At 42.5% G+C, this 19183-nt stretch overlaps 1 protein-coding gene across 9 annotated transcripts in view; it reads left to right on the top strand.

Annotated features, from left to right (window-relative positions):
• The window catches only part of LOC139571027 (zinc finger MIZ domain-containing protein 1-like), a 201415-nt gene extending 187036 nt beyond the window's left edge, over window positions 1-14379 (top strand). For 7 of the 9 annotated variants that reach the window (XM_071393499.1, XM_071393500.1, XM_071393498.1 and 4 more), the window contains 18 exons: window positions 2578-2692; window positions 3216-3421; window positions 3545-3749; window positions 4007-4294; window positions 4697-4879; window positions 5022-5078; window positions 5271-5433; window positions 6139-6340; window positions 6683-6761; window positions 6863-6994; window positions 8214-8319; window positions 8538-8698; window positions 8890-8957; window positions 9063-9131; window positions 9247-9515; window positions 9661-9860; window positions 10318-10599; window positions 10929-14379. In XM_071393499.1, the coding sequence (XP_071249600.1) occupies window positions 2578-2692; window positions 3216-3421; window positions 3545-3749; window positions 4007-4294; window positions 4697-4879; window positions 5022-5078; window positions 5271-5433; window positions 6139-6340; window positions 6683-6761; window positions 6863-6994; window positions 8214-8319; window positions 8538-8698; window positions 8890-8957; window positions 9063-9131; window positions 9247-9515; window positions 9661-9860; window positions 10318-10599; window positions 10929-11036 (2893 nt within the window). In that variant the 3' untranslated portion in view covers window positions 11037-14379. The remainder of the gene's footprint in view (window positions 1-2577; window positions 2693-3215; window positions 3422-3544; window positions 3750-4006; window positions 4295-4696; window positions 4880-5021; window positions 5079-5270; window positions 5434-6138; window positions 6341-6682; window positions 6762-6862; window positions 6995-8213; window positions 8320-8537; window positions 8699-8889; window positions 8958-9062; window positions 9132-9246; window positions 9516-9660; window positions 9861-10317; window positions 10600-10928) is intronic. The other 2 variants (XM_071393502.1, XM_071393503.1) reach the window with 1 other exon arrangement.
• Window positions 14380-19183: the final 4804 nt, after the last annotated feature.

Below are 19183 nucleotides of genomic sequence, written 5' to 3'. Positions count from 1 at the left end.
GCTGGGAATTGCTAGGGACCTCACGAAACGATATAATCACGATACTTAGGTGCCGATACTGTATTGCGATTCTCTCATGATTCAATGTGCACTGCGATTCGATGTTCCAAACATATTGCTCACGGTATGTCTGCTGCAGAGGGACAAGCGAGAGCCATGTGAAAACGGGTTTCGATCGGTCATGGAAATAAAAGTGGAGAACAAGCTATGAAAGAAAATTACTGGTGTTTTAGTGCAGGTGCAGCCAACTAGCACAAAAACTATTTTGAGATATTGTCAAAATTATACAATATATCATCAAAAAGGGTGGCAGGTAGCCTAGTGGTTAGAGTGTTGGACTTTTAACCAAAAGATCGAATCCCCGAGCTGACAAGGTAAAAATCTGTCATTCTGCCCCTGAACAAGGCAGTTAACCCACTGTTCCTAGGCTGTCATTGAAAATAAGAATTTGTTCTTAACTGACTTGCCTAGTTAAATAAAGGTAAAATAAAATAGAAAAAAGAATTTCCCTGATAATGTAACTGTATCGATTCACAGACACAGGCATGCACAAACGGAGGGAGTGGGCTGCAGTGAAGTAATGTTCAGAAGAATGTTCTGTGCTTGTCCCAATTCCAAACCTGGCTGCCACAATTCTGCTTTGCGCTGGGCATCTTGGGAGGTGTTCTACCTCCTTGAAGATACTAGTATATTGGGTCCCTTCCAACACCACAGCTATGTGTGTGTGTGTGTGTGTGTGTGTGTGTGTGTGTGTGTGTGTGTGTGTGTGTGTGTGTGTGTGTGTGTGTGTGTGTGTGTGTGTGTGTGTGTGTGTGTGTGTGTGTGTGTGTGTGTGTGTGTGTGTGTGTGTGTGTGTGTGTGTGTGTGTGTGTGTGAAAAGATACTCCGTCTGTCTCTCCCCGTAGAGTTTAGTTTGGTTCTTCATATTCTAGCCTCCAATTTGTTTGGAGTTCTAATGCCAAATATTCCAAATAACATATACGTGGCCAAAGGCTTCCAAGGATTATGAGCACATTTCACATTCTGGGTGGATATGCAATCCTCTGTTGTGTTATGTACTTGGCCAAATGAGATCCACGGCTGTCACGTTACTATGTCTTTGTATCTGCACTGCAGTGATGACAGGGTCTGTGCGTGCGTGCGTGCGTGCGTGCGTGCGTGCGTGCGTGCGATACGATCACTTATCGCAGGCATTTTGCTGACATTGTTCATTACAATAAACAGCCTATACTAGAGAAATGTGAAGATTGTGCTGAAATAAGTGTGTTAATATGGGTGATTGTTAATGGGACAATCGATGGCTACAACCATCAAACTAGAAGTAGTAGTTTAAAGGTCCAATGCAGCTGTTTTTATCTCAATTTCAAATCATTTTCTGGATAACAACCAAGTATCTTACTGTAATTGTTTTCAATAAAAAATGGTCAAAGAGAAACAAAAATAACTTCTTAGCAAAGAGCAATTTCCCAAGCAAGAATTTTGCTAGGACTGTCTGGGTGTGGTCTGAGTGGGAGGGGGAAACTGAAAATGACCTGTTATTGGCAGTGATGGAAAAAGTACTCAATTGTCATACTTGAGTAAAAGTAAAGATATCTTAATAAAAAAAGACTCAAGTAAAAGTGAAAGTCACCCAGTAAAATACTACTTGAGTAAAAGTCTAAAAGTATTTGGTTTTAAAAATACTTAAGTATCAAAAGTAAATGGAATTGATCAAATGTACTTAAGTATCAAAAGTAAAAGTATAAACTATTTAAAATTCCTTATAATAAGCAAACCAGACAGCACAATTTATTTATTTATTTATTTGCGGATAGTCAGGGGCACACTCCAACACTCAGACATAATTTACAAACGAAGAATTTGTGTTTAGTGAGTCCGTCAGATCAGAGGCAGTAGGGATGACCAGGGATGCTCTCTTGATAAGTGTGTGTTCCAGTCAAAATGTAACAAGTACTTTTGGGTGTCAGGAAAAATGTTTAGAGTAAAAAGTACATTATTTTCTTAAGGAATGCAGTGAAGTAAAGGTAAAAGTTGTCAAAAATATAAATAGTAAAGTAAAGTATAGATATCCCCCAAAAATACTTAAGTAGTACTTTAAAGTATTTTTTACTTAAGTACTTTACCACACTGGTTATTGGAAGACAGGTTTGGTACTCTCTATCTTATTGGTCTATTAACTAATTTACTGCATGGTGATGTCACCATGGAATGCCAAATCCTATTTAGAATTCTAATTCCTAATTCATTGGCCAAAATTCAATCTCACCAAAACAGGCTGAAATTTCAGGCGGTCTTTTCAAACAGCTCTTATACTAAAAGGGAATTATCATAATTTCCACAATTTCACAGTATTATTCCAACCTCATAGTGTGGAAATATTTATAAAACACAAGAAAATTTAGTTTTTGTCTGGAGGGCTTTAAAGGATAATTACAAAAAATGTGGTGCACATCAATGTTATAAACTTATCATTGTATTTATTGTTATCACATCAATTCAGGTAATTTATCGCGGTATGGATTTTTGTCCATATTGCCTATCTCTCGGTTAATGTGTGTGTTCGTATTTGTTCTGTAGTGATGGGTCATTTGCCTACGACTCAGTTCCATGGCAACAGAACACCAACCAGCCCCCGGGGTCATTGTCTGTTGTTACCACCGTGTGGGGTGTGACCAACACGTCACAGAGTCAGGTGAGACACACAACACACACACACTTCAGTACACACTATTTGATGTTTTCGACACACAACACATGCTCGTATACCTTTGTATTGAGTCTAGTAATTGAACTACCGAAGACAGACCCTCAATCCCAAGTCTCCTTAGGCACTTTGTGTAGATCTGAGATGATTGGATAGGTGTTATATGGCGGTAGTTCCATCTTGCCCTCTGATTGGACCTGGTGGAATCATCACCATATTGCTTTTACCAGATTGACAAAAGCTCCCAGGGGCTAGAGGCTAGGGGTTTATTGGAATTCTGATGTTGGTTGAAATATGGTTCGCTGTGTGTGTATCACCAAAAGCTAGGCCTATATCAAAGATCTCTTGTTGAAGTCCCACACAGTGAGTTGACATCATAGAATGACATATTAGGATCTCTGTGCTTGACCTAACACTGTTTGCTGTGTCTAATCAAACACTATATCAATGATCAGTTGTTAGACAAACAATATCAGTGAGATGATTTGACATTTGACCTTTCTTCACCCAGGTGTTGGCCAACAGCTCCAGCCATATGAACCCAGGAGGTAACCCCATGGGCCAGGGTATGTCTGGGGGTCCGGCAGGCCTCAACTCCCCCCAGTTTCCCGGCCAGCAGCAGCAGTTCCCGGCCAAGGGAAGCCAGGGTCAGGGCTACATGCAGCAGGGGATGTATGGCAGGCAAGGATACCCCGGTGGAGGGGGCTACAGCGGGAGGTAAGAGGTCATACACACACATCAATGAAGTTGAGACTGACACATTCACTATCTCACTCTTACTCTATGGTTTTAACACATACAGTATGCACAGCTCTAATTCATATTGTGTCCGTTATATAGTTACCCAGGTGGTCCTAACACTCCCCCAGGGGGGATGGGCATGCCCCAACACTCCCGCCAGCCTGGCGACTTCACCCAACCAGCAGCTGCAGCTGCTGCCGCCGCTGTTGCCGCCGCCGCTGCTACGGCAACCGCCACAGCAACTGCTACCGTGGCAGCCATGCAGCAGGAGACCCAGAACAAAGAGATTAACCAGTATGGACAGGTACGGACACGTCACTCATGTACAAGCACTGTTATCATAACACGCACACAAACACACCATTGCCATAATACAGGTTGCTAAAAGTTAGAAACAAATGTAGTTACTTACTTATAATATCTTGTTTTGGGCCTGAGGAAAACCAGATACTACTACATACATTGTACACTAAATACAGACTAAAACCATGGAGTCAAACCTGCAGCTTCATACTTAACTGTAACTCTTTGTCCTTTCTTCCTCCTTTCTTTTTCGTCCAGATGTGTTCCTCCTTCCAGATGGGCCCAGGCCAGGCCTACAACAACCAGTTCATGAACCAGCCCGGCCCCAGAGGGCCCCCTGGAGGCATGAACCCAGGCAGCATGGGCCAGGCCATGAACAACCCGAGCATGGGTGGGCCTACCATGGGCATGAATCAAACTCAAGCCCCAGGCATGGGGCCTTTCGGGGCCCATGGCCAGAGGATGCCCCAGCAGGGCTACGGAGGACCTGGAGGCCCCAGACAGGCCATGCCTATGCAGGGCATGAAGAGGCCCTATCCTGGGGAGGTGAGTTGGATGGTGTGTGTGGGGGAGGGATATGTGTGTGTTTAGAGTGGGGGGGGTGTATGTTTCCTTTGAGTATTATATTCTCATAGTACCTCCCAACATGCAGTGCATGCCTTTCTTACAAATGTTAATAGAATAATTAAGTTGCTGATTGATTATCTCTCTCTCTCTCTCTCTCTCTCTCTCTCTCTCTCTCTCTCTCTCTCTCTCTCTCTCTCTCTCTCTCTCTCTCTCTCTCTCTCTCTCTCTCTCTCTCTCTCTCTCTCGTCTCTCTCTCTCTCTCTCTCTCTCGTCTCTCTCTCTCTCTCTCTCTCGTCTCTCTCTCCTCCCTCCCTCTCTCTCTCTCTCTCTCTCCCTCCCTCTCTCTCCCTCTCTCTCCCTCTCTCCTTCTCTTCCCTACAGCCAAACTACGTGGGTCAGCAGTATGGTCCTAACGGTCAGTTCCCTCCCCAGCAGAGTCAGTACCCCACCTCTAACCCATCCAGGCCGATGCCCTCCCCAAACTACCCCGGCCAGAGGATGCCCGGGGGGCAGGGGCAAGGCCACTACCACCCGCAAGGCATGCCCATGGGGCAGTACTATAGGGTGAGAGCTCCCTCACACTAACACTCCCTATCTACCTGTAAGCTCTAGACCTCTCCTCACACTAACATAACCATTTGACCATTTACTCCTGCTCCCATTGTGCAGCTGTACATTTAACCATTGATGTCTGTTTCATTCACAGCAAGAGCCATTCAACGGTCAGAACAGAGGTGGATACTCATATAGCCAAGGCAACGGGGTATGTGCCCTCCTTTTTTATCCTTTGTCTAAGCAAATGTAGATGCCAACAGAGTTCTTTGAATTCTCTATCTCTCATGGTTTTTCTTTAACCCGTATGTATCACTCTTCTTCCTCTCTCCTTTTCCCCCTCCCCCTCTATCCTTTCTCCCCCTCCCTCTCCCTCTCCCTTTACCTCTCTCCTTCTCTGCAGGCCCCCAGGCCAGGTAACTACCCCCACTCCCCGGTGCCTGGTAACCCCACTCCTCCTATGACCCCCGGAAGCAGTATGCCCCCGTACCTCTCGCCCAACCAGGATGTCAAGCCCCCGTTCCCGCCTGACATGAAACCAAATATGGCAGCGCTTCCACCTCCCAGTGAGTACTTACACTGGAGCATCCAGACACAGTGGCTAGTCTACAGACAGTACAGCAGAGCTCTGACCAAGCCGTCAGTAACACTTTCGATACCTTTGGCTGAAAATACAGCAATGCCTGCACAACCAAGTTTTTGCAGTACATTGATGGTTTTATTTCATTTTCATGAGATACAAAGCCATTGAGACACGACTACTTCACTACATGATTACTTCTCTACATAACTAACAGAGTTGGGGTCAATTCCAGTACAATTCCAGTCAATTCAGAAAGTATACTGGAATTCCAATTCTTTGCAATCCTTTTAAATTGGGAGAATTTGGAATTGGAATTTGGTTTACTTTCTGAATTGACTGGAAATGAAATAGAATTGAGTCCAACCCTGATCACTACTACATGCTGCCCTGATACAGAGCAGTCGGAAAGTATTCAGACCCCTTCACTTTTTCCACATTTTGTTACGTTACAGCCTTATTCTAAAATGTATTAAATAGGTTTTTTTACCCTCATCAATCTACACACAATACCCAATAATGACAAAGCAAAAACTGTTTTTTTGATTTTTTTTGTATTAAAAATGAAATACTTAAATATCACGTGGTAGTTAGTTAGTACCTCACAGTGGTATCCTGGTGCCCCAGCCACTGTCTCCTGTATGTCTGACTGTTAATAAACCAATATACAACTCTTACCCCACTGCCACAGATACAGTTAAAAGGAAAGCTGACGTCCTATCTTCCTGTCCTGTCTCTCCGCTCCCATCAGCCAATCCCAACGAGGAGCTGCGGTTGACCTTCCCGGTCCGGGACGGCGTGGTGTTGGAACCTTTCCGGTTGGAACACAACCTCGCCGTCAGTAACCACGTCTACCACCTACGACCGTCGGTACACCAGACCCTCATGTGGAGGTGAGATACACACAGACGGACACACACACAGACACATACACCTACGACTGTTTCTACACCAGACCCTCATATGGAGGTGAGACGCCAGTCTTATTTCTGTACCGTCACAAAAAATGTTGCCATTGTTCGCATTCCCTGTACAATATTGGCCAATAGCAGTCCTGATAATTGAAACAACTTTCAACTAAGCATATTAACAAACCCTTGACCAACTGAATAAGGTGTGCTAGTGCTGGGCTGGAACAAAACTGTGCTGTCCTGGCTGGGTGTCCCAGAGAATTAGGAAAAACCGTTTTGTATTTGACTGTATTGACCTCTGCCCTTTTCTCTTTGCCCCTGTAGGTCAGACCTGGAGCTGCAGTTCAAGTGTTACCACCATGAGGACCGACAGATGAACACCAACTGGCCTGCCTCCGTCCAGGTCAGCACACACACATACGCATGCAGCGTGCATACAGATACGCACACACATGTGTACACACACACACAAACACACAGACACACTGTCCTCCTTCCTTCCAGGTCAGTGTCAATGCCACACCGCTGACCATCGAGCGGGGCGACAACAAGACGTCCCATAAACCCTTGCACCTGAAGCAAGTGTGTCAGCCCGGCAGAAACACCATCCAGATCACCGTCACCGCGTGCTGTTGTGTGAGTACACAATTCAATAGAAATGCAGAGCAAAGGATACAAGGGATATTTTAAATGTATGTAGAGGATACACTGGATGTGTTCATCATCCAGTTTTTATGTTATTTATGTCTTTGTTATTTATGTCTTTGTGTTATTTATGTCTATGTTATTTATGTCTTTGTGTTATTTATGTCTTTATGTTATTTATGTCTTTGTGTTATTTATGTCATTGTGTTATTTATGTCTTTGTTATTTATGTCTTTGTGTTATTTATGTCTTTATGTTATTTATGTCTTTGTGTTATTTATGTCATTATGTTATTTATGTCTTTGTGTTATTTATGTCTTTGTGTTATTTATGTCTTTATGTTATTTATGTCTTTGTGTTATTTATGTCATTATGTTATTTATGTCTTTGTGTTATTTATGTCTTTGTGTTATTTATGTCTTTATGTTATTTATGTCTATGTTATTTATGTTATTTATGTCTTTATGTTATTTATGTCTTTATGTTATTTATGTCTTTATGTTATTTATGTATGTTATTTATGTCTTTATGTTATTTATGTCTTTATGTTATTTATGTATGTTATTTATGTCTTTATGTTATTTATGTCTGTTATTTATGTCTTTATGTTATTTGTGTCTTTATGTTATTTATGTCTGTGTTATTTATGTCTGTGTTATTTATGTCTTTATGTTATTTATGTCTATGTTATTTATGTCTGTGTTATTTATGTTATTTATGTCTATGTTATTTATGTCTTTCTGTTATTTATGTCTGTATGTTATGTATGTTATTTATGTCTTTATGTTTTTTATGTATATGTTATTTATGTTATTTTTCTCTTTATGTCTTTATGTTATTTATGTCTATGTTATTTATGTCTTTATATTATTTATGTCTATGTTATTTATGTCTTTATGTTATTTATGTCTTTATGTTATTTATGTCTTTATGTTATTTGTGTTATTTTTGTCTTTATGTCATTTATGTCTTTGTTATTTATGTTATTTTTGTCTTTATGTTATTTATGTCTTTGTTATTTATGTTATTTTTGTCTTTATGTCTTTGTTATTTATGTCTATGTCTATGTTATTTATTATATTTTTGTCTTTGTCTTTGTTATTTATGTCTTTATGTCATTTATGTCTTTATGTTATGTCTTTATGTTATTTATGTCTTTATGTTATTTATGTCTTTATGTTATTTATTTATTTCCCTCCTCTATGTGCAGTCGCACCTGTTTGTGCTGCAGCTGGTCCACAGGCCTTCAGTCCGCTCCGTCCTGCAAGGGCTCCTGAAGAAGAGACTCCTGCCTGCAGAACACTGCATCACCAAGAGTATGCTACTGTTACTGCACAACTATACTGCAATAGTCTATACCGTGTCTTACTATAACTCTGACTCCTGCCTGCAGAACACTGCATCACCAAGAGCATGTTACCACTATCATGTTGTACTATACTACTACTATACTAATATAGCCTTCACCCCATCTTACTACCTTTACATTAATATGCCTAACTCTAATCTAACTGTAATCTGTCTCTCCCTCCAGTTAAGAGGAACTTCAGCAGCGTTGTGGCCTCGTCGGGTAACACCAGTCTAAATGGGGAGGATGGAATTGAGCAGACCGCCATCAAAGTCTCCCTCAAATGCCCAATCACTTTCAGGCGCATCCAGCTGCCCGCCAGGGGGCATGACTGCAAACACGTACAGGTAGGACGGGAGAAAGGGGTATGTTTTCACACGGTAGATGGCTGGATAGGGCCACCAGTTTTCCCTGACTATGTGCCTAGACCAGGAAAAACTCTAGGACCTTATAGCACAGGTGGTTCGGTAAACTACGCTAATGTGATGAGTAACCTTGCCTGAGACCTGAAGACTCATAAGTGTTTTGTCTTCCACAGTGTTTTGATCTGGAGTCGTATCTGCAGCTGAACTGTGAGAGGGGGATGTGGAGGTGTCCTGTATGCAAGTATGTGATGACCATTTCCAAACTATGTTTTGTCAATAAAGTTATGTCTCCTTTTTGGATGAGTTAAAATTATGCCTGTTTCTCTCTCTTTTTCTCTCTTCACAGTAAAACTGCCTTGTTAGAGGGTCTAGAGGTGGACCAGTACATGTGGGGAATCCTCAACGCCATCCAGAAGTATGTGCCCCAATATTATTATTACCACAGTGTCTTCGTAATACTGGACTTTTCCACTTCCTCCATCCTTTGTTATATGGGACTGTATAAAAAGGTCCCCTTTCTCTTCCCGTAGTTCGGAGTTTGAGGAGGTGAACATTGACCCATCGTGTAGCTGGCGCCCGGTGCCCATCAAATCTGACCTCCATATTAAAGAAGACCCTGATGGACCACTGGCCAAACGCTTCAAGACCATGAGCCCCTCCCAGATGACCATGCCCAATGTCATGGAGATGATCGCCCAGCTGGGCCCTGGCCCCTCCCATTACCCATCAGGCCCTGCTCAGCACGGGGGCGTCGGCGCCGGGGGCAACCCAGGGGAGTACGGTGGCCCGAGAGGCCCAGGTAAGACCAATTTCAGAATTCAGATATTACACATTTTGAACATGTTAAATGTTGTTTATTTCGTAGACACTCTTATCCAGAGCAACTACAGTCATAACAACCTTAAGAGTCCCCTCCCCTTATTTATGTTTTTCTGTGCTGCTAGGCAACACTTACCACGGTCACGGGAACTTTGACTTCGCCCACGGTAACCCCTCGGGCGGGGGAGGTGGTGGAGGTGGACCGAGAGGAGGAGGATCCCCCATGAGTGACTTTATCCACACCCCTCAGCTGTCCCACCCCCCAGACTTCCCTGGGGGTCTTCTATCCCAGGACAAGCCCCTCAGCCACGGCATCAACGGCCCTGTAAGTCCCCTACACCTCCACTACCAACCACCAGGGGCACTCATACCAGAGTTGCTGAAGATCCTCATAGAAAAGTAGTACACCCACACCCAAACATTTCCCAGGTGGAGGGTACAACAAATGTCATATGAAAGGAATAGGAATACTTATTGTATATCATCTCAAAGACCTTGTAGTTCATAAAAAGCACTGATCTCAATCAGGTTAGCTTTGGCATTGTGCTCAGCTTGTCTTAGAAGCCTTGCTCATGTCATCCTCTACATGTCAGCTCAGAGCTTTCTTTAAACACATTCTACTTCCTCTCCCTCCCTCCCTCTCTCTCTCTCTCTCTCTCTCTCTCTCTCTATCTCTCTCTATCTCTCTCTCTTTCTCTCTCTCTCTCTCCCTGCGTCTCTCTCTCTCTTTCTCTCCCTCCGTCTCTCTCTCTCTCTCCCTCCATCCCTCTCTCCCTCCTTAGATGTCTCATCCTTCCAGCACTGATCAGTCCCATAATTCCATGCAACAGCAGAGCTTGCACGCGCCTCCTCACCCCAACAACCAGTTGATACATCACGGTGGCAGCCAATCAGGGCAGTCGTTACATCACAGCGGCCAATCGTTGCTGCCACCTCGCCAGCAGGCCCCGCCTCCCCAGCTGCAGCAAGGCCAGAACAGCCACCAGCACAGCGATCTGAACTTTAACCCCTCCTCGGGCATCGAAGGTCAAATCAGTGGTGACATGCCCGAGCCCTCCCTAGATGTAAGTGTGACATCATTGTGACATCGTGCTTAGGATGCATGCGCAAACAGGTGCAAACGTCATCTAGCTAGCATTAGCATCGTCCCTGCTTCTCTCATTACCTAGCTTTGGTTTGATGGAGCATGTCAGCTGCTTTGCTAATAGCTTTAGTTGTTTAAAAAGACTCTTGGATAGAAATGAGAAGTCTATTGACAATATGTATCCTAATTCTTGTCTCTCTTCCCTTATCACTCTCACTCCCCCATCTTCCTTTTCTCTGGCTCTTCCTCCTTCCCTGCCTCATCCACCTCTCTCTCTCTCCCTCTCTTTCTCTGTCTCTCTCTCTACAGCTGCTTCCAGAGCTGGCCAACCCAGACGAGCTCCTGTCCTATCTGGACCCCCCGGACCTCCCCTCCAACAGCAACGATGACCTGCTCTCCCTCTTTGAGAACAATTAACCTTTCGCCTCCCTCACCCCTCGAGCCAAACCCAAATCTTCTCCACAGACACACACACACCACAGGCTGTGTGTCCAACCAGCTGGACTCTCCATAGAGTCCATAGACACACCGTCATCCTCATATGGACTGGTAGTGGGGGCACTTCCCGAGTGGACTTACCCAATGTGTAGTGCACTTCAGACCCAGGGTTCAAAGTTCAAACCCCCAGTCAGGTCACACCTCCTACACACCCGGGTTCACACCTCGTCGGACACACACACACACACAATGTTTTGTCAATTGTGGCATAGACGTGTAGGTGGCATGAGGTCATCTGTCAGAACATGAGATGAGGATGACAGTCTGGATGTCAGGGAGTGGACACTGTGTGTGAAAGAGACAGGAAACAGGAAATGCACTCAAGTCCTCACTTCCTCACACACACTCTTCCTCATGTAAAGAATCGCGGAGCTGCGGAGCTCCTCTGGCCGACAACAACACGTCGACAGCCAATGTCGGCTGTCTAGTCCTTAAATGATATTATATCGAAAGAAAACTGTGCAGCTATTAATCACGTTCTATGCGTATGACTTCACAGGCCGAACTCTCTGTGTGGGCTTTTAGGAAAAAGTGTTGTAGCATTGTTTTATCATTCTTATTTCCCCCATTATACAAAAAGGAAGAAAAAAAAACATACAAGAATAGGAAAGAAAAGTCATCTTTTTGTCCTGGCCAGTGTTTCTATCAATCCTATTTTGATGTGTGTTCTTCCAAGCCCTGATCCCCTGAGACCACGACCTTTAACCCCTGACCTTTGACCTAAATAAAGTGTGTTCTTATAACCTGTGACCCTTAGCTCACAGTGTGTGTTTCCATCGTGACATCAGTCAGTCAGCACTGGGTCCGTTCCATCCATTCTACTGAAGCACAACAGACAGAGCCCCACACCACATCACAGGCAGAGCACTGAGAGGAGAGACCAAGGCCTGTGGGGGAGGATAGCTAGCCCAACCCAGTCTATCGAAGAATCAGCACTGTTAACTATTCTGTCTGCCCATCGCCCCGTCCAATGTTGTTAAAGTTTCTCTTCCCTGATATTGCAGTACAATGCCATGTCGGGCTGTGGGCTGTACAAAAATGAATTTTACCAATACATTTGTTTTGGGTTAGAATGATATAGAATTGTGTGCGTGTGGGAGAGAGAGAGAGAGTGTGTGCGTGTGCGTGTGTGTGCGTGTGCAAGAGAAAGAGTGAGGATGAGATTGATAGAAAAAGAGAAAAGAGAAGAGTCCCTGTTTAGTCTATAATAGACAGAAACATCTAGTGTTGCAAAATATATTCGGCCCTTGTAATAGAGCCAGAATTAAAGTTAGCCTGTTTCTCCCTCTTTAAGGTGAGTCTTCCTCTGTTCTACAGGCCTGCAATTGCTCCTGTAACTATACTGTATGGTTTGGCTCTACCATGTGTTAAGAAGTGCATGTGTGCCAATGGCCTCTGTTCTAAATTAGAGGGAAAGAATATTGTCTTTTTTATTTTATAGTCATTGCATTATTTTTATCATGATTTTATTTGACATTTTCTTGCAAAGGAATGATTTTGGTTAATGGTAATGTATTGTCCAACTTTTTTATTTTCATGTTTGTTCCACTTTGACTGTTCATTGTAAAATTGCCATGAAACATCACCAAAGTTATCCCACAGTTTGTAGGAGTTGGCCTGGACATTACTATAATGTAAGAATGATGCCCTTCTATGCTTTAAGCATACTCCTAGGGAACCCATCAAAAATTATTCTGAATAAATGTGTGGTTGCACTGCATTTTCTGTGTCTTGTTACTGTTAAACTGTATTTTGTCATCTTAAAAAAAAAGAAGAAAAAAAAGGAAAAGCACACATGATCCCACAATGGTTTATAAAGACAATAATTTAAAATGGTTGTCATCCTGACAATGTATGCTTTAAATATATTTGCTAATGTATTGAGGGAAAAGTGACTTTACCCCCAGTCTTTTTTTGTTTTAAGTCAAAAGTCTAATACCCTCTGGAATTGAATGTGAGTTCTTTGACATTTTTGTGCTACCCTCTTTTGTACAACACAAGATCATCATGTGTATTATTCTATCCTCGTAGCGTTTTTGATATTGTTCTCCTATTTTAAGTTATTACTTTGTTTATCTATTAAGTGACTTTGTGAGAATAATCATAATTTGGTTTACATCAGATTATGTAGCCTACTAAATGAAATTGAATATTTCTAGATCAATCCGTGGATATTGTTAGGACTTAGGAATGATCCCCAATGCTGGTTGAATCACCTGAACACAACTGATCCTTTGGTCTGTCTATTTGTTGAAGACAATGCACTGCCACAGCGAGGTATTTTGACTCCCCTGCCCCGTCTGTTTGTAGATCTGTGTAGACATGATGCTGAAGTCTGGTCTATCAACGTTACTCTCTATACGCCACATAGAGGTTTGAGTCTTGTCCGAGGTTCAGGCTCCACACACAACTGTAGCTGGACAGTCAATGGACACAAGTGGAGTGTGTTAGAGGATGCAATGTATTTTCATGGAAAGGAAATGGGAGATGTTGTGATCCCCCCGACCCTCTCTACTCGGTCACTTAAATGCAAGAGAAGAGAAAGAAACGGGTCTGGAGGGTCTAAGGAATGCATGTACATTATGTAAATGACAAATAGAGACTCATTAACTTACAGAAATGTAGACATTTTCCCCACGCAGGGGACAATGATACGCATTGTGTATTTAGAATTTGTAAAGTTTGCATCCTCCTGTCAGAAGAGACTGTTGAATTGTGGGAAAAGGAGTCCGTGTTTGAGATAGTCTGTACAGTCCTCTCTCTCCGACCACATTTGTTCATTTATGTAAGATACTTTATTATCTACTTCTCAAACACGGCCATTGGAAAAGGAAAAAAAATACACATCTGTTTCTTTTTGTGTAAAATTCAACTTCTGTGTATTTCTCTATTACCTGTGTACTTTATAAAGGTGCTACAACAACAAAATAATAAAGATAATTTTGAGGTACCAATCGGGATTTGTGGGAACCATGAGTGGTTCCTAAAAATTGTTGATACAAAATTTACAGTTTGTACAATTTTGTCAAATTTACAGTTTTTACACGATTAGGCAAAAAATATTACTTCCGAGGTACAATCTGAAGTGATTGACACACCAGGTGGCAGTTGTCTTTTTTGTTTTGTACATTCTGTGTACAGTCATTTCATATACTAAACTGGTCAGAAAAAAAGAATTGTGATTTTTAGTCTTGCAAAACTGTATGTAGTTAGATGACGTGACATCCTAATATTTATCTAATAAATATGTATTCAAATGAAACTCATGCATCATGGTCTTGGTTTTCCAATAGCCTACATCTTCTATCCTCTATGTAACTTTAATGACAGTAAATGTATCGTCATCCACCAGACGCAATCACAGTGGAGAATGCTAGATCTATGAAGACCAACTGGCAGTCAAGTCAGTTTAAGAGCTTTCATAACAATATGATTATTACATGCATGCACAATTTGAAACTACCTTAAAAAAGGAAGCATCCTGTCTATCACATATAAAGTTATTTAGACCTAAAATACAGAGTTCAATATTGGAGTAAAGGCTTTGATGGGGAGAGGAATAAGACATTCTAACAATAAAAATAAAAATACTATTGAATTTTGTAGACAGATGTATTCATCATTTTCATGGACTAGCAATCTATCTGCACAACATCATCATTCGGTGTCGCTGTTGGGGGTCTTTGCAACGTCATGTGTAATCACACATACCCCCATTCTCAGAACTTCATGTTGACAACTATGCAAAGATTTTGTAAATTAAAAATCATATAAAATATTGCTCTTTGGCGATTGCTGCGACGAGGTTGTTTTCGTCTGGACCCGTCAAGAACCCAGTAGTGTATTTTGACATCACAACTGACAACGAATCTCTGGAACAAATCATCATAGAGGTAGCTAAGGTTAGCTAAATAATGTTAAAGTATACTGAACAAAAATATTAACGCAACATGTAAAGTGTTGGTCCCATGTTTCATGAGCTGAAATAAAAGATCGCCAAAATGATCTATACGCACAAAAATCGTTAGTGAGCATTTCTCCTTTGCTAAAATAATCCATCCACCTGACAGGTGTGGCATATCAAGAAGCTGATTAGACAGCATGAACATTACACAGGTGCATCTTGTGCTGGGGACAATAAAAGGCCACTCTAAAATGTGCAGTTTTGTCAAACAACACAATGCCACAGATGTCTCAAGTTTTGAGGGAGCATGCAATTGCCATGCTGACTGCAGGAATGTCTACCAGAGCTGTTGCCAGAGAATTGAATGTTCATTTCTCTGCCATATGCCGCCTACAAGTGCTGTTTTAAAGAATTTGGCAGTACATCCAACTGGCTTCACAACCGCAGACCACGTGTAACCACGCCAGCCCAAGACCTCCACATCTGGCTTCTTCACTTGTGGGACCGTCTGAGGGGGGGGAGTGCTGAGGAGTATTTATGTCTGAAATAAAGCCCTTGTGGGGGAAAAATCAAATTGTATTGGTCACATACACGTGGTTAGCAGATGTTAATGTGAGTGTAGCGAAATGCTTGTGATTGGCTGAGCCTGGCTGATTGGCTGGGCCATGCTCCCCAGTGGGTGGACCTGGCTCTCAAGTGGGTGGGCCTATACCCACCCATGGCTGTGCCCCTGCCCAGTCATGTGAAATCCATAGATTAGGGCCTCATTTATTTATTTTACTTCTATGAACTGTAAATCAGTAAAAATCTTTGAAATTGCTGCATGTTGCATTTATATTTTTGTTCAGTATAGTTTAGAGAGGAAGAGACGAAGAGAGAGGTTTTACTCCGCCCGTGAGGAATTGTTGTATGGAGGTTAACAAAAAATGTAATTGCTAATTTGCTACGGGAGGCTTATTTGATCGAATAGAAGTTTAGTAAAGGTTAGGTTGTTACAAATGCATGTGGCATTTGGACGACTTTAAAGAAAAACAACTTTATAATGGAGTTGTGCCTGTTTTCATAGAGATAGATAGAGGACTCATCATGGATAGAACTCGTTTTAACATGGACGTTGTCAGAGAGGGCTTCCACCATTTAAAAATAGTTAACTGGGTGGGAATTCATATGAGTTGGGAGCAATCAGCCAATGAACAAGAAATTGTACTACTTTAAAATAGAGATAGCATCAGTGTTTCCCATTCTGTCACAGACGCTATAACGTCACAGATACAAAGATGAGTCCTCTATCTTGATGTCCTGTTGTTCGCACACATATCTGGCCTCTCATTGCCTAGAATGGTCCCACCTGATCTCGCCGCCTCCCGCCTGCCTTATATCTTTGAGGACATGTATTTCCATTGTTAGAGCGGTCAATTGACTATCTTGTCAATATCATAGACAAGCTTTGGTTTTAAATACAAAGTCACTCTACCTCTTTCTGATCAAACTTGGTTCATGAGCCGATTGGATTGTTGATAAGAATGACTGCTAGCTAAGTTTGCTAAATCGCTCGAGGTCAACCAAGCATGTTCATGTACAGAAAGAGGCAACACTATTAGCTATCTATCTAGCTTCTAGCAATTGAGACTGTTATTTAGCTAACTGGATATCAATACCATATTTAGCCATAGACACAGACAGACTAGAAATAATCATGGGGAATCAATAAATACATTTTACCTTATCTACCTGACATTTCCTTTATTTACATTGTATTACAGCTGAATGCAGCTGCTGTGCCCAAAACAGCAGGTAAGCATTGATTTGTGTTCTATATTAATAGCTACTCAATGAGACTGACCTAGGCATCGTTTCCCAGTTGCGATGTAACTTAAGCATTACGCTGATCGTACCAGATGCATCGTTATTTACGAGCCAACTTTTAAATGTTTTCCAAACAAGCATGTAGAGAGAACATTCGCTAAGTGCATCATTATAAACTGGGTGGTTCGAGCCCTGAATGCTAATTGGCTGACAGCCGTGGTATATCAAATCAAATCAAATTTATTTATATAGCCCTTCGTACATCAGCTGATATCTCAAAGTGCTGTACAGAAACCCAGCCTAAAACCCCAAACAGCAAGTAATGCAGGTGTAGAAGCACGGTGGCTAGGAAAAACTCCCTAGAAAGGCCAAAACCTAGGAAGAAACCTAGAGAGGAACCAGGCTATGAGGGGAGGCCAGTCCTCTTCTGGCTGTGCTGGGTGGAGATTATAACAGAACATGGCCAAGATGTTCAAATGTTCATAAATGACCAGCATGGTCAAATAATAATAATCACAGTAGTTGTCGAGGGTGCAGCGAGTCAGCACCTCAGGAGTAAATGTCAGTTGGCTTTTCATAGCCGATCATTAAGAGTATCTCTACCGCTCCTGCGGTCTCTAGAGAGTTGAAAACAGCAGGTCTGGGACAGGTAGCACGTCCGGTGAACAGGTCAGGGTTCCATAGCCGCAGGCAGAACAGTTGAAACTGGAGCAGCAGCACGGCCAGGTGGACTGGGGACAGCAAGGAGTCATCATGCCAGGTAGTCCAGGGCTCAGGTCCTCCGAGAGAGAGAAAGAAAGAGAGAAAGAGAGAATTAGAGAGAGCATACTTAAATTCACGCAGCACACCGGATAAGACAGGAGAAGTACTCCAGATATAACAAACTGACCCTAGCCCCCCGACACATAAACTACTGCAGCATAAATACTGGAGGCTGAGACAGGAGGGGTCAGGAGACACTGTGACCCCATCCGATGATACCCCCGGACAGGCCCACAGACCATATACCACGGGTATGATTTTTTTTTACTGCTCTAATTACGTTGGTAACCAGTTTATAATAGCAATAAGGCAACTCGGGGGTTTGTGGTATATGGCCAATATACCACACCCCCCCTCGTGCCTTATTGCATAATTACAAACTGGGTGGTTCGAGCCCTGAATGCTGATTGGCTGACTGCCGTGGTATATCAGACAGTGTACCACAGGTATGACAAAACATATACTTTTACTGCTCTAATTACGTTGATAACCAGTTCATAATAGCAATAAGGCACCTCGGGGGTTTGTGATATATGGCCAATATACCACGGCTAAGGGCCTGTATCCAGGCACTCCACGTTGCGTTGTGCATAAGAACAGCCCTTGGCTGTGGTATATTGGCTATATACCACACCTCCTCGGGCCTTATTGCTTAATTAGACCATTGGCGCGTTCGAGCGGATCACTTTTGTCAAGTCGGCTTTCAAAGTGTTTTATTATGGGGGGAAAAAATTGCCCGACTTATGCTTACAGTCAGTACATGTTGACTGCATGAACTTGACATACAACATGTGATCATAGGTTTTGACTACAGTCGATTGTAAGTTTCTGCAGTTGCTCTTCACCAACTTCATCCTGCTGCCATCGGCTGCATAGAGTGGTGAGGAAGAGGAGTCTACTGTGTCTTGAAGTTAATTCACCATTAATTTTCTGTATTCAGGGTTCACTCAAAACATTGTTTTTAAGCGTTGTTTTACAATTGACCGTTACAGCTGATTTCGTGAATGTATATCGATTTGCTCTCCTCAAAAATAAGTTATCTGAATTGTTAAATCAAACTTTTTGCCACCAACTCCTGATATCAGGGTATAAAAAATACAATCTGTCTCCTGAATTAGCCCAGCTAGCGCACATGCGCACTAGGCCTGAGATCATTTTCCCTGGTTTTCCCTGGCTAAACTAGCTGGCTAGCTGACCTATGCTAGCTTTCGTCCTCATTGCCAAACTTCATAAATACTGCACCCTCAATTTCAAAACTCCTTTGCTAGTTGTACAATCATGTAACTAAGAATTTCGCTGGAAAGAAACTTGAAAGAAAAAAATTCTGACAGAGAACTTTAGAGCACTGTGCACTGGGGAACATGGCTTTGGATACAAATGATCATTGTTCGACAGTGAGTCCTGTGTTCATGTGCCAGGTACTTTAGGTGTGCTTACCTTGTCATAGAGAAACCTCTATTTCTATGTAAACAATCTCTGAGTTATACCAGAATAAAAACCTGTGCAACATTCTGTATAGGCTACTATTTACATTTACATTTAAGTCATTTAGCAGACGCTCTTATCCAGAGCGACTTACAAATTGGTGCATTCA

Source organism: Salvelinus alpinus, chromosome 3 (assembly GCF_045679555.1).
Source record: "Salvelinus alpinus chromosome 3, SLU_Salpinus.1, whole genome shotgun sequence".
NCBI lineage: Eukaryota > Metazoa > Chordata > Actinopteri > Salmoniformes > Salmonidae > Salvelinus > Salvelinus alpinus.
Note: the sequence above shows the minus strand (reverse complement) of the source record. Positions and strands in the feature narration are given on the sequence as shown.